General features: G+C 44.1%; 1 protein-coding gene across 1 annotated transcript in view; it reads right to left on the reverse strand.

Moving 5' to 3' along the window:
* Positions 1 to 16,229, reverse strand: part of RARB (retinoic acid receptor beta) — a gene marked incomplete at both ends in the record, with an annotated part of 193,446 nt that overhangs the window by 17,300 nt on the left and 159,917 nt on the right. Inside the window, 1 exon segment of the mRNA XM_082015158.1 lies at positions 3,311 to 3,471. Within this exon segment, the coding sequence (XP_081871284.1) occupies positions 3,311 to 3,471 (161 nt within the window).

Consider the following 16,229-nt stretch of genomic DNA (forward strand, 5'->3'; position numbering starts at 1 on the left):
TCTTTGCTCTTTTTAGCAACAAACAAAATCATGTTTTAAACCAGTCTGAACAATCACGTAAGCGAAGGCACACAGAGGCCATGCTTGCAGAACAGTTTCTTCAGTCCACCATCTCTAGCAGCGCACAAGTGCAAAGCTCGTGAAAATCAAGTGAATCCACATCAATTCAAAACACTCACTTCTCGCTTAAAGAATTAAATAAAAAACTCTGAGGTTACAAAAGCGATCCATACAGTCCGCAATGTGAGCGCGTTGTGCTTCCTGACTGCAGAACCAGGCATAAAAGCAGGATTGGTGGCAATCTTCTACCCATACTAGCTTGTAACTATCAAGAAAAGCAGAGTGGTGTACGCTTCTAGCTCCCATTGGACTCAGCGTTTAGAAAAAGGGCTATGAACTCCTTTTTTTTGACTTCTGGTCTCTATTTCAAGTATCTCGAAAGGAAAGATTACTGCCTGAGCCCTGCCGTTTGATCAGCAGCTGGTGGTGTCGTCCAAATGCCAAAGCTGTGCTCCTCTGCCCAGCACACACTCCTTCTGCCTCATGGATCCTCCGCCGCTGCAGAAAGGCTTCTCCCCTGCTCCTGTGCTGACGGGCAGCTGGACATGATGACCTATACTCCAGCCCCAGCAGGACTGAGGAATATTCTCAATCCCTGAGGTTTTCACCAGGCGCAAGCAATGTGGGGAGTGCTGTACTCTGTCCCTTCCAAAGCCAGGCAGAGACAGCATTCACAAAAATGAGCTCTTATACTGAATTCCTACCTAAAAAGCTGGAGTGGTCACCAGACTTTAGTTAGATGAGAGATTTAAATACTCTGCATTTCACACAGAGGCTATGGGAATGCAGCAAGAAGACAGTATTTAGCACCCCTATTAGTATTGACACAGCAGTTGAAGGAAGCTGTACCGCTCTCAAAGATTCAAGGTAAGCCAAAAATAACTCTTTCAGTATCATTTTGTTATTGCAACTTGTATAGCACCAAACCATGACAAAGCAGCAGGGGCTTCAGCCATGTGCAGCTAACGGCTGTGGACTTCCAACAGGCCAATGGTAAAACAAAGAATCTCTTTCCCCAAGCTCTCCGACCTGGCCTGAGATACGAATGACCAATATCCAGCCTCAGAGAAAGTGTGGTCAGGTCACGGTTACTTGGGACCCATAGACAGACCAGATTCATCCAGTCATTGCTTAAATCCAGGTGCTCTCAGTAAGGGCTCTGAAATTCCAACGGGGACATAAACTCACCATGGGGTCAGCAGGAAGCCAAGGACGAAGGCATCCGTGGTGGGTGTGGTACACAACAAGACCCTCTTTGGTTTCATCCACTTGCCTCATTTCAAGAGCTGAAATATTAATGATACTTAGACATCCCATACATAAAGCAAGCATATAGGTGCCCAGGTTTATCTTTCAACCTGCCAGGACGGTTGGCAATTACCAGTACAAGGTATCATCACACCAGTATGTACTGACACGTTCACGTGGGGAGGCACACCGACAGACTGTTCTTCTGGGATGGCCAGGCCATTTGCACGGCAGCCTGTGAGTGATGAACTCTGGCATGCGTACCCGCCTGGCTACGCGTCCCCGCTGCGGACATCCGATCACCTCTTCTACAAGGCATAAACTCACTGTTTTTGAACCAGGAAGGTATTTTCACGCTTGTTCAGAAGCACTCTTGCGTTTGCAGAAGTGTGAGAGCCTGTTTAGAAGATTTTATTCACTGTAAGACAAGGACGCAACCACACACATGCCGCAGGGAGGGGTGGAGGGCATTAACCCAGGAATTTCCTTGAAAAGACACACTATGGATCCCATCGTCTCCAGCTTTGCCTTTGGTTATGTCACCAGCTGGCCGCTTTCGAGCTTCCAGCCTCACATGCTGTGCTGGTCCCTGGGGGTCTGCCTGAGCTTGCCTGCTACAGTAATTTTTACCAGCACGCCTACGCTGACTGTTTTGACTACATCTCACTCGAGCAGGGATAGCACCAGAGAAGCGTGCAGAGGACAGGCGCCTTCACCAGTGCTAACCATTTTATGTGGATCTCAAAATTACATGTGAAAATGCTTGTGAAAATACTTTCAGCAACATGAGAAACATGCTTTTTTCTAACATCACACCATTTATGCTTGCTTTTCTTGCGCTTAAATACAAAGTCTTGCACCTAGCCATGAGAGTTTTGAGCCTTGCACTTTGTAAATAGATGAGTACGCCATAAAACAGTGAATATTGAGGCCACACAGGGATTTACCTAGATTATTCTCTGAGAAATTTAATGTTTGTTTCGGTAGCAGAGCATTTACTCAAAACGTGACAGCAATCCAGTGAGAGAGGTATTTCACCTGGCCTCTGGGGCTTGGTATCAAGTCTCCAGCTGGGGCTGGAGGACAAGGACCGTGGAGGCAGGTGTCTCCTTGCCCCAGCCATGCTGCTCCTGAACTCCCGGCCTCGGCAGCAAGAGTGCACGCTCGACTACTTCAGGACATTCTGCACATCCCTCTGAAAGAGCCAGTGTTGCCCCAACCAACAGCAAGACCAGACCCAGCAACGTCATTCCTCAACCGACAGGACTCAAAACATTACCTAACGTTTATTTTTAAGCATCTCTTTTATTACTGCGTTTGCAAACTTGACATTCAGTTTTCTCTCTGAAATCAATAAATATCACAGACATTCCCTGTATTTAGCCACATATATATGTATAGAAAAAATTTACTTCCCTCAAGTTATCCTCTGGAGAAATTGCTACAGTACTGAACTTCTTGACCGGGGGCTGATTTTTCATTTCTAAAAGCAGCAAAAGTGTTTGCTGCTTTGTGATATTTTGGTATACTGGAAGAGGAATAAACTCTAAATGAGCTTTTTGGAAACTGGTTTATTTAGACATTTCATATTTTCCTTGGCCTTGGCAGCTTTGGGACTGTCACCACTAATCCAGCAGCATTTAAGAGCTCTCTACACCTGCAAAGTTGTAATCTGCTGACGCACAAGCAGAGATCACGTCTTTGGAAGCCAACAAATTTCTAATGAATGATGGCATGTAATTGACTCATGGACTCCAAGCTTGTCTCTGGGCTGGATTAATCCTTCAGTCAGTCTCTCGCAATACCGTCAAGTAATGCTTACAGTCAAGTGCAATTTCTCTTCTTCAGCATGTATTTGCATGCTACCTGCGTTTTTTCATGGCTAGGGAGGTGCAAGGAATGCCATCTACTTGTGCATCTACTTAAAACATCTGAAGCCTCCAATGCAAAATTCACATCATCCAGGCATATCCAGAACATATATGTCACAAACCATACTTACTGTAGTGTATTTTCCAAGCTGGCAGAGTGAGGGGAAGGTTTCCTGGTGAGCTTTTCGGATCTTCTCAGTGAGATCGTCCAACTCTGCTGTCATTTCATAGTTTTCTGTGGTCTCCTGTTTTGTAGGTTCCTTCTTCTTTTTGTTCCTATCGTTTCTGACAGCTATAGAAAAAGCAAACACAGATCACATGGTTATTCAGATCACTCCATGTTGCTCTTGCCACTCTGCTTCAAAACACTGCAAAATGCTTTTATTTTAAACATAAATTAAGTGGAGATGAAAATGTAATCTGCACAGAGAATACTAATGCAAGCTTAATTACTCAACTGTAACAATTAAATTTACTGGGTTAACGATGAAACCAAACTTCCATACGTGCTTGTTGGGGATGTGCCATCACACACCCATAGGATTTACCTTCCAAGAAGGTCTACTGCAACTTCATATGCATTGTAAGCGTCTCAGTAACTTTGTGAGGTGAGGTTTTTTCATTGTACCATTACAGCTGTGCATGGTGAATGGTGAAGTCCTCTGCAGTGATGCAGTCGGTATTTTATTGGATGTGAACAACACTAAAGAAAGATAGCAACTGTCTCTCTCCTTAAATTTCACAGTACAGAAGATAATAAAACCCATCATAATACAAACTCCACCAAGCAAAAGTTATTTAAAGGGAAAGTTAAACTTGAAAATAGTAAATGAAAGAAGATGAAACACATTGAACTCAAGATCAGAAGATCAAAGGAGAAGCACAAACACTTGAAAGAGTAAAAATGGCAGTGAAGCTATCTAAAGTTGCTTGCCATCTGCTCCTGCGCTCAGATCAGCCTTCTACCTTCCCCCGGCCGTGGGGGATTACTGGAAATATGCATTGTGCGGCACTCGTGCTGTAATTGATTTCCCACATATTTGTGTTTTGTAATAAAATATGACAGCTGCTCCATCACCATACTACTCTTTGTTCTTTTAATGAAAATAGCTTAATTTTACAAAACATGCCCAGGAGATAAGTCTACGTCCGCAGTATTGCCAGTACTTGTGAATTTTATCAAGAGGCTTGTTGTTAGCTCAAGCTAACGTCTTAAGTGTAACCAGATGCATAAGGCTTTACAACAAAGCCAAGCAAAATCAATCCCTCTCCCCAAAGACTCCATGTCAATATTAAACACCCCAAAGACTAAATGCTGCTGGACAAATGAAAACCAATCCTAACATTCACTCATGTTCAAAACCTCATGATATTTAAACCAGCGGCCTGAACTCTGAGGGTGCGGCTGGTGGGTTTGGCACACGAGAGGATGGCCAAAGGTCTGCCGATTCTCATTTGTATTGTCCCGCCCCAGAAGGTGTATCTATCTGTGCCGTAGGGAGCGAAGCACAGCGAAATGGGCAGATGCCCAGAACCAACTCCATGCCAATTCTTTGCCCCTGTGGGTTCCTCAGGCCCATCTCCATGTCTTCTGTGGTTGCTTTCTACGTGCCTGTGAATGCCAAATGATTACAAAGAGCAGACAAATGGTGACTGTTTCAGGAAGAAGAAGAGGTTTCGATCCAGTCTCACCTACAGCATCTGTTCAAGAACAAATGATGCATGGTTGGATTCATTTTCCTTTGGGCATCCTTTCTGAGAGAAAATTTAAGAGTGACATGGGAAAATGGTGAGGTGGGAAAGCAGCAGAGTCAGGGGCATCTACAGAAATAACGTAGTATGTATAACAAAAAACAAGGGGTAGATGCAGTAAATGTTGCTCCTTCACAAGGCCATTAGGCATATACTCCATGTGATGAACAGCTCTGGTTTTCTCACTAAGGGTTAGACTTTGCAACTGAGAGAACTCTGACCCCAATGCAGCAGATATTTTAAGGATGAACTTGACTTTAACTGTGTGAACAGATCTGCACTGAAGACAATTATGTGCTTTGCTGGATCAGGGCTGGGACACGGAACACTCCATTGAATTAAAGTCTAACCTCAAACACCATCAGTTCTGGTGTCTGGAGTAACACAACTCAAAGGAGGCCAAGAAAGGCGGACTGAAAAGGCACCTTCTTGTGAAGGTTCAGCGCTACCAGTGTAGTCAAGTTGGGGGGGAGGGTGGATCCCCCACGTTCTTTTACAAATATTCCCCTAAAGTCAATGCCCCGATTTGTTCACTGGATGCCAGGGGAGAGCGCAAGTATTGTCTCTTGCATTGAAAAAACCATCCAGGACCGACACGTATGTCTCGAGTGCTCCAAACTGCCACCGCACTTCAGAAGTAAATCCTAATCACTGCTGTACATGGGAGATAAAAAGAGCTCCTTCAAAAATTACGTAAACTCCTACACAACTGCAAAGAGCAATACACCTTTGTAATAAAGCCCCATTTACTTACAGTTCTGAGCTGATTGACATATTTGCCAAACAGGCAGCCTCAGCAACTACTTATCTCAATAGTTTTGCTCCTCGTGGAAGACAAACACGTTATTTAGGCCAGGCTTCAGAGCAGCTGCCAAGAGCTCCCAGAGACCAGGAGATAACTGCAGCAGGAACCACGCCACGCTCCCGTGCTATCCCGGCACAGCTCCCTCTGCAGCTGTACCTGAAGTCCCTTCCCCTGCAAAGGCCACCAGAGACACAGCTGCTGGTCAGCCCACATCACCAAACTGGCCCAGCTCCGTCCACTTTCTTTTCAGGCGCAAATCACTAAAGGGTAGGAAGGGGAGAATTAACACGTCCTGAAAACCGGGAACAATTTTTGTTCACCATTACCTGTTTTCTATGATCCTGATAGCCATTATAACAATGATAAAACCTGAATAACATTTATCTTCTTGCTTTTTATATACTTTCTATATATCCTACGTTTGTCTTTACTAAGGGTGCATCAGACACGGCAGTGTTTCTATACTCCCTGCTAGATAACACATAAAATGCTGACATATAATACCCAGGATCCAAAAATATAAAGAATTTCCATAACATTGAACTATTATGCAGATTCAACTGCAACTATAATTCAACAAAAAAAAAAGAGAGAGAGAAAAAGATTAAGACAACACTATGTTTAAAAGAGTTAAATAAAAACACATAAACACACACATTTACCCAGTAAATTTAAAAGCCATCACTGCTCTGGGAACAGAAACTGTCACACCGCATGTGGGAAGGTTTTTGGATTACAGCTTATGCTTATATTACATAAATCACACCTTTTTGTATCTTGATCTTTACATGCATATGATCACATCAATCCCTGATGCAATTCCACTGCCTTTTAATGATGATACGCCAGTGATGAATCTGTGTCACAGTTAATGCTGCCATAGAAAACTCAGGTTATGAATTTCATTACTTGTGCACTAAATTCTGACTCGATGGCTGCATTATTTAAGAGCTCCCAACAGGGGACAGTATGGAAGCTCTCTTGCCCTGTGAGAAATACTGGAAGTTAAAAAAACTAAGAAAACAAATAAGGTGGTGGTGTGGGGAAAGAGAATGAAAAAAGGTGTATCTTGGTACGTGAGGAAGCCACGTTTCGGTGCTGCTTGGACGGCTGAGCGACGCACGCCCACGCCTGAGCACGTCTGCGCCGATCCATCTTCCCGTGACAGCTTCCCTGTCCCCTCAACACACAGGCCAGGACTTGCACTTCCACACCCAGGGACCTCCAGGCAGCCGGGCCAGGGTTCGGAAGCTGGCGAAGGCACTTTCTGTTGCCTTAGCTTTCAGGACCAGCCCCTACCCTCAAACGTTCACCCCCCTAACCTGACAGTAGAGGGGCTGAACATCATTCCCTTGTCCCATACAATCTGTTCTCCTCACCCCCGGTTTGCCACTGCTTTCCTTAGCCTCAGACACACTTTCTCTCTTCTGCTTGAAGCGATGGGCAGGACACGAAAGCTGCAGGAGGGAAGGAGGCATTCTTCAAGAAAAGCAGGGCCTGCTGTAGGTAAAACTAAGTCTAGGAAAGACACAAACAGCTTCTCTCGGAGGACCCCAGCGCTCTCATTTAGCAACCACGCAGCAATGCTCCTGCTTGAGCAGGATCATTTCAAGCATGTCGTAATGCTGGGAATCGTCCAGTCTTAAATACAAGCCCCTCAGGTCCACCAAACTTAGTCACTGCTTGGCCTAAGAAGAGTCTGGGATCCAGCCCAAGAGATTTAGGCAGTTTCTAGATAATCAGGTAAAATTATGGAATAGTGAGTGTTCATTTGTCAAAGGTGGCACAAACCTGTCCAGGGGAGAAGAACCTGCAGCTCGCAACACAGTATTTCCAATTACTTGCATAACCTTTGCTTCCCCAGATGCCCAGAAGATAGTTAGACAGCACCTTTCATATATTATAATGATTAATCAGCTATAAATTCATGACTCGAAATGCTATCATTGCAGGTTTGCCTCTCGGAGATCCCCGTGACCTTTGAAGAGCTTTGTGTACTAGTCAACCGGTTTTGTTCCTGTAGCGACAACCACCAGTGTTTCCAGTTAGTTCGCATTCCTGTAAAACCACACTTCTCTCGTCCCTAAATATTTTGGAAGTTACTCGTTAAGCTAACAAATCTCACAAGCTCCATAAAGCACATGGAGCAAGTCAGTAATTGCACAGCACTGGGCGCAAGGTAGGCTTTCAGAAAGACTCCTGTTGTTTGCGAACGCTGATGAGAAGCAAAATCAGAGGTGAGCCGAACCCGGAACCCTGCAAACCTGCCAACTCTCCCCTCTGGGCAGAGGCTCGCTCTCCTCCCGCATCGCGAGAAGCCATCCATCCCTCGCCCAGTGCCCGGCAGCATGGGCTGCCCGACATCGCAGCCAAATGGTGCCACACGTAGGTGGTGGGGTCGATGCTCGGCGCTGTGCCCAGGGCTTCCAGGAGCACCAAGCTGTTTGCTAGGGTGGAAACCCGCAAGTCTTGCACTGCTCCTTACACTCCGACTTCTCCAATTCCAGTGGCAGCTGCTAAAAATTTCTAGTTCTGGCAGAATTTAGCAGCTGTGGACAATTTCAATCAAATATGCAAAATGCTAACCTGTTGTCACTGCCAAGTTTGATCCATCAGGATAAATGCCCCACACATACCACACATCCCCCTTCAATAAACTGCTCACGGTAACGAATGGAAGTCAGTAAAGACATCTTTCACAACAGTCACCTCGAAAAACCTCAAACCAAGTGAGACTTAGCACCACTGCTGCTGCTGAACCAGGCTCTCCGACAAAGAGAGAGGTCCCCATGGACAAAGCCAGCACCCAGCTGCACATCACACGCGGCTCCCATGCCGGGGAGCTGGTGGAAGAAGGCACAGAGATCAGGGACCCTCAAGGAGGTTGATTTTCCCGGCTCCAACGTAAGAGAAGGAGGAAAATAACCATCTCGAGAGCAACGCAATCACACTTGACAAACTGACGAGCCATCAATTCAGAATAGTAAGGCTCCCGTGCATGTTTTAACAGCAATGCAATCACAAGCCAAACACAGCATTAAAATATGCAGAACACCAGGTACTTATAAATAGATTGGTTTTCCTAGGTCGTGATTTCCAGATGAAATAATGTTTTCTTTTAGGCAAAACCGTTCAGTCTTTAAAAAGAACAAGAAACTATCTTACAACAAATTCCTATGCCAAAACTGAGCTTTGACATATGGAGGACGATTGGAGGCAAAGCACGTTGCAAACACAAAGCTCTTGCTTGCAATCGACAAAGCCAATAACAAGTAGACAGTCATGTAAGGGGCTTCAAGTACAAAACCAAAACACATTGAAACCTGCATATTTTGTAGCTGATTCAGAGAAATCAGCCATGTCAGCTGTCGGGTACAATTGCCCCAAGAAAACACCTCGAATTAAGTGAGATAGTATCTCTCTACAGACACATATCAAAATTAACAGGGAGCACAGAGAAACAATCATGGAAGAAATTTCATAAGCACCTGGCACGCTCTCATTTTTCCCCAGGCACAGAGTAAGCACAAATATTACAGAAGTCAAGCCCGCCCCTGGTTTCCTATTGAGAAATAATGCTCAGTTATGGCAAACACATCCCAGCCAATGCTCCAGGAACCCCTGTTCAACAATGGGGAAAAACACCACAAATCCAGAGGACATAGTCCTGTAGGCTGCTTTCATGTACGCTGGCTCTTCCAGCCACTGGTGGTATTTTTTTTAAAAAATTTTTTTTGGATGAAGGTGAATCTGAACTCCGACTTGCAGCGTTGTATTATTCATTACATAATTGCTATGTTGTATTAGAAATATGATCTATTATAACCTTGAATACGGTAACTTAAATGACATTGAAAATTAGATTATTCTGATTATTAGAGAAGTGAGAAAGGTACTAAACATTTGTAAGGCTGATAATCAATCAGTGTATCCATCTGAGTGCAATAAAAATCAATCAGGAGCTAGTGCGTTTAAATCTAATTTTTTAAGCATGACATTTTCTTCTGAGTTTCTTTTTTAAATGTCACCCTCTTCTACAACAGTGATTGATTCTATCCCCAGGGACAGTTAACTCCAACTGTTTTATTCATTGCACTAAGCTCTTGTATCTACAGTCTTTTCTAAATATCAAATTAATGACAACAATAATATTTTCATCAAAATGTGAAATTCAGAAACACATGTTCATGGAATCAAAACAGCAAGAAGCACAATAGTACACTTGAATTGGTTCAAATACCAGGGACCTTTTAATTAGCAAACAGTGTATTTTAACATAGAAAATGGTGGAATTTTGTGCCCCTCCAGTTCTCCACCAACCCCCCCCAAAGAGAAGGCCAAGGATTTGCTGGTTTAAAACATAATTCATTTAGAAATGTTTCAGTAGTGAACAATGAATCACTAGCTATAGGGAGTCTGTGAGTAATTACCTATGCCTCCAAAATAACCTTATTAGGCTGTTGTAAGTATAGGGGAGACCTTTGATACCTATAGCCTAAGGGCCTCTATTTTTCCATTCATGCACAGGGTATTTATATGGTTATATCCTATTATAACTGACGAAAGCAACACATCTCCCATTTATGTATGAGGATAACTGCGGGGTTAATATATCAAGAACTGAGTTATAAGAACAGGTTTCATTATATGAATGAATGATACAAATGGATGCTCTACAGCTTTATTTAACCGGCCTGAAACTTGATCTGTGGTTTCAAGGATTCCATCAGCCTGAAAATTTTATTTTTGACATGAAACTTGGCACGGGCTATTGTCACATCCCTGAAATATTAGTAGATGGAATGAGGGAAAAAGGGGTTTCTAGTCCCTTGAAGAAACACAATACTAACTGAACTCAGACATGGGACCAAAACTGGAAAACCAATGCAGAACAACAGGCTGAGAAAAATAACCCTTGAAGACAGCTGAAAGGTATGGCTTTGGTATTAGTAGTTTTTCTTTTTAATTTATTTTAAATGATTATTTTTATTATTTTACTACCATTAAAGATTTTTTAATTATTTTTGATTTTATGACATTCAGAAGCAAAACCAACAACTGTCATACTTTGGATATCTAGAACTGCCAATCCAAGACCTGAAACCACTGCCGAAGAAATAAAAAAACAAACCTGGTTCTAAAACTTGGCTTTGGCTTGAATGGTGCAGAAGGCTCCATAAAGCTAGAAAAAAAACCCCAAAAGCCCATAAAGTGCTCCCAGACCTATGAATATACTGCTGATGCCTACCTTTGTATTGTCTATAGTATTTCAGGACTGGTTCAAGTTCTGCAGAACATGCCAAACACAGTAACAACCACCCGAAGAATAAAATCAGGACTCCAGAAATACAAATGAAAGCAACCCCCCTTAAAACAGGTCCTAAGAACAAATGAGAAATTCAGAAGTTGCAAAAACAGAAAGACAGCAAACAAGCGGAACAAAACTAGAAGAAAATGTGTTTTGCAGCGTACGGACATGGGCAAGGCGGGAGAGACAGCAAGAGGAGCCGCTGAGTCAGAGCCAGATGTCCAGGGCACAGAGCCTGCACCAGGCGCTGAACCGAAAGCCCCTCCTTGGTCTCCCTCACCATCTCCCTACACATTGCAATCAACACAGGCAGAGACACGCGATTATATATTTAATGATAAACAGTTTAAATAGCATTTGCCCTGCGATTTCCATTTTCAAAGTGCTTTAATGTCATCAACTAATTGCCAGCGTGAAATAGGATAATCCCCATCCTCTTAGAAGCTGATGCTTAAAGAGCTACTGAAGGTTGTTAGCATTAACAATTGCAGGGAGAATAAATCACTAGTATTTTCCATGAAGGCCCACCAACGTATCTGCAACAGAAATAGCCTAGCCATACCCATTGACTAAGACAAAATTTACTCACCGATACGTTTCGGTCTGTATTTCACATAGGCATCACTTCAAGTTAATATAGTCAGAAATTCCCATCTGTGAGATGAAGCATCTCCACAGGCAGGTCCCACAATGTCCCTATGCATCTTGTGCTGCTGTTGAATTAATCTATACATCTGTCATTCCCTCCTCGTTCATGCCCTGCCCCATCATCTTCTCAGGATGTTGCATGAAATCAGTCACTTCCTTACTCTAAATGTAAAAACTGCGTTTTTTATTAAGATCTACCATGCCACCTGCAGCAGGTTTTGCAGAGTAATAGCATCACCAGGTGGATGTTGCCAGTTGTCCCTTTCGTTCCAGTGAGGGAATGGGAAGGAGCTTTGGGAATCAATCGCTCCACCCTGGGAGGTTTCCCAAACTCACAGGGCTTCTGTGGGTAACCCACTGCCCAGCGTCCACCTATGGCAGAATCCCCATCAAACTAAAACCCTCAGAGAAACAACGTATGTGCTTACTGTCTACCGTTTCAACCGTCAAAATCCCAGTGTGTTTACTAGTAACTACTGTGGCAGTCTAGCTAAAGTTCTGCATACAGCTGGTTACACTGGGGAGCAGAAGGACGGCTTTTCTGGAATTGCAGTGTCTTAACACATTAGCCAAAAATATACAAGACCACAAACACAACATGATTTTTCTTTCTCTTCCTTACAGCTGAAGTGACTAAGAGCATATACGGCAGCTGAAAAACACTTCTAATCAGTCAGCCTGAAATTAAATTTCTATTAAACTATAGTACATCTGTTTTTCCACAGGCAGGCTGAAGAAAAATCCCTAAATTTCAAATTCTGAACTTCAGCCAGAAGTCACTAAGAGGCCATTAAATCTGTCTCATCTGATTTCAGCTGTTCAAGTGCCCTTTCCAGCTACCTTCTCAAAGCAACTGCCCTTTTGAGCTATGATCTTGAAGCCTGGTACACGAACTCTTTATGGATAACCGATTACAGGTAAAATATCCTGAACCTGACCTTTCTCTCCAGGGTCACCTAAAGGTAAATCAGTCTACTCATCTACAGATATTATATTAACTTCTCTCAGGAGACAGTCATGGTAGTACGATACCTCGCAACTGGGAGAAGATGGGGTTATCCAAAGTCATCAATTCAATTTGTTGGGCATTATCATAGACCGCCGATGGCCAGGGAAGTGCACGGCTGTAAACTAAGACCAGACATTGCACTCTTATTCTTGCCCGCGGCCTGGCCTGATGGCAGCACTTCATACACTTCAACCTCCTGCAGCTATTTTATTGCTCATCCTAACACGCACAGAGGAGAAGAACATGACTTGCTTTTTACTTAACTGGAAAACTACCTACCATGACAAATTGCAAACTCTTTCCTGACAATGCCATTAAGAGATTCCTCCAACAGAACAACTTTCCATAACAAGCACATTCATTCAGTATAATGAACGAGTCTCAGCTATGGGACAAATCTAGGCTTTCTGCTTTATGCGGGATAAAACAGACTTTATGGGACAGCAAATGGAAAGGCTGCAATTCTGTCAGGGGAGGAAAAACAAGGAGGCAAGCTGGAAGCCCCCTTCCCTTTGCTCGCACATGGCCACTCAGCTCCCAGAGCAAAGGCTCCCCAGAAGGAAAAGCAGAAGTTCAGGAGCAACACCAAGATGGCGCACCACCTACATTTCTCCCTTTTATTACAGCTGGTTTCATGCAGTGAATGCAGTTTGGCTTTCCCCAAACAGGGTTCAATCCTACGTTATTTACCAGAATTAAAAATAACAGCCCCAACTTACAACCACTGCTGTTTTTGTCTGGCAGTGGTGCTACTCCACTGATCCCAGCAGAGTCCTATTAGTGTAAAACTACAGTACCGTAGCAGGAGATCAGGTCTGATATCTACATCTGCAGATGGATAACACCGCATTCATACCTAAGTTTAATTTCTTTGTTTTGCCCCCAGGGCTAAATTTCACATTTGTACCTCCTGGTGCCTTGTGCAATTGTGTAAAGGTGCATCTAGCAAGAGAGCTGCCAACTGACAACACATCTGAGGAGGCTTGTGTGCGCGGCGTACTTCATCAAGCACAAAGCACACATTGCCTCCCGCAACCGTAAATTGAGCTCATGAAGGCGGAGGAACAGTTGTTCCCGGTGCCTTTTAAGAAAGGGAGCCCTAGCCTTGAATCGCAGCGTTAGCTTGCGTTACAGCCTCAGCAGCTTGCAGCCCTGGCCTCCCACTAGGCCAGGCATAATAAAGGCAAAGAAATAGCTCAGCTACTATTTACCTATTCCTCTGAAGCTAACGTGGAAAACACGCCATTATGAACTTACACAAATTCCTTCCTAAGGACAAAGGCTCGTTGATACTCCTACTACTACAAAAAAAAAAAAAAGGCTTTTTCCAGCTCTCGACATGCCAGGGCTGGCCCCTGAAGCGGAGGGCAGGGGGGACACGGAGCGTGCGGCTCCGCAGCCGCCCTTTACTCCCCTGCCTGGGCTTCGCGCTCGGCTGGCTGGAGCTGCTGCCGAAGGACCTGCTCCACCAGGAAAGGCAGCCTGGGAGCAAGGGAAGAACTGTAGTACTTAACTAGGTGGACCTAAAAGCACAGGAAGATCAGCCAAAAACCATAGTGTTTAAGGCTCACATTGATGTGCGGTCCAACACAGCTGGTGGGCATGCGTCTGCACCTGCCAGTGGGCTTGGTCTGCACCTGGGTCCGACTTTTTAATTAGTAGTGCCTGTCATTAAAATTGTTTTGCCACAATACTAAGAATATGGTTTTATCAAACGGTAAAATAACATGCTGAAACAATACTATTGCATCTGACTGCGCTTTAGCATGTTGTTTGCTTCCTCTCCCTTCCCAAAAGCTGAGCAATCGGAATAAACAGTCTGCAAATTTCTTGTTGGGGTGGGGTACTTTTTTTTTTTTTTTTTTAAATTACATTGTCCTTTTTTCACAAACTGCAATCTAAGGAAAAAGAATGGAATGAGGTCAGGGGATTTCTTTTTCTTTCTATCTGCAGGATTTCGGGAAGGCCAGGCCAAGCCAAGCCAGCCAGCAGGCTCCAGGAGCGCTGGGCTTGCAATGTCACCGGATTCCCATAAAAGCCCCGCTGAAGCTGGCAGCTGACACAGGTAAACAAGTTTATTCACTTCCAGCTTTAGCATCTCACTGCCCACCCCAAAACGCTCCACCGGCGAGCTGAGGCGCTTGAAATGCCTCTGCCTTTCCGCCCGTGCACGGCGTGACTCGGCCGGGCCCCAGCGGGGCTTAACCTGCAGCAGTCAAAGCCCCAGCTCGCGCCCGGGACCTCTGCGCCTGCGATAGCAGCAGGCTTTAACGTGACTCTTCAAAGCAAGAAGTGCTTGGGAGACAAAGGCTGTTGCTTGTGTGTTTAATAAACACTGCACCATCCATAATTCACACGCAGAAATACTGCTTTTCATCTATTAATGCAGGCTCTCCGGACATCTGTACTCCTGCTTTATGTAGCAGCAGAAGCATCGTGGCGTTATGGGGTTGAATTCCCTTAACACACCTGCAAGCAACCTCAGCTGTTTCAGCACTCACGTTATGACATGAATCACTCCACAAGCCTGCACCTAATTATCAGACTGTCTATTTTGATATATTTTATCTTTTATGTCCAATGCCAAAGAAATTCTTTAAAATACATTCCAGCTACTCTTTCATTTAAAAAAAATTTCTTTTTTTCTGGGACTTAAGTTCCAAAATAGCAGGAGTAAGTGGACCAGATTATTTAAAAATAAGGTGTGCTAGTAACTACAGGACCGGCTTGAAGAGCTGAATTCTGCCAGACAGGGTCAAGCAGCATCAAATCTCAATTTCTTCATAAGATCTTTTAAATATCCCCAGTAAAGGCAGCACATAACCTTTTTACATTAAGTGCTTTCACAGCACACCAGACCAGCCTGATGTAGTGATCATACAAGGAGCAAAGCAGACAGACAGTTGTTTCCAGGAAACAGCAAGATACTAGAAAAAGCAGCCTTTTTATTGTTGATTTGAAATCAAAATGATTACTGAGGCCTCTGCAACTTCCAGTGCAAGACTTACTGCACACAAGGGAGTTCATTTTGAGAAAGCAAACAGGCACCAGGTCACCACAGAGTTAACTCAATAAAATAATAATTTCTACTTGGATAAACTGACCTAGTTTTCCCAGACTTCTCTATGAAAACAAAGGATGCAACTTGGACATGAGATGACGTCTGAAAGGGAAGCCAAGGACTGGGCAAGGAGTCTGAATTCAACACACAGCTGGCCCTTAACTAAATGTGCGAGGTGGTCCCCAGTTGACATGACAAACGACTACCCAGAATAGGATTAACTGGCATTACTAGTGGTTTCTACCCCATCTTATCCCACTGATGCTGACAATGTATCTTTCACGTCCTTCAAAAGTGTGGGATTGGGGCCTGAATTCATCATACATGGGTTCAATACCTCCTTCCAGCTAGGATGGTCTTCTCCACGACTGTGGCAAGAGCCTGATGCAAGATGCACTTACTGAAGGCTTTTTATGAGGTCCTCAGAATACTGTTCCTGGGCTACAACCCCCATGGGAAGCACTGAC

This window comes from Phaethon aethereus, assembly GCF_964289735.1.
Source record: "Phaethon aethereus genome assembly, chromosome: 2".
NCBI lineage: Eukaryota > Metazoa > Chordata > Aves > Phaethontiformes > Phaethontidae > Phaethon > Phaethon aethereus.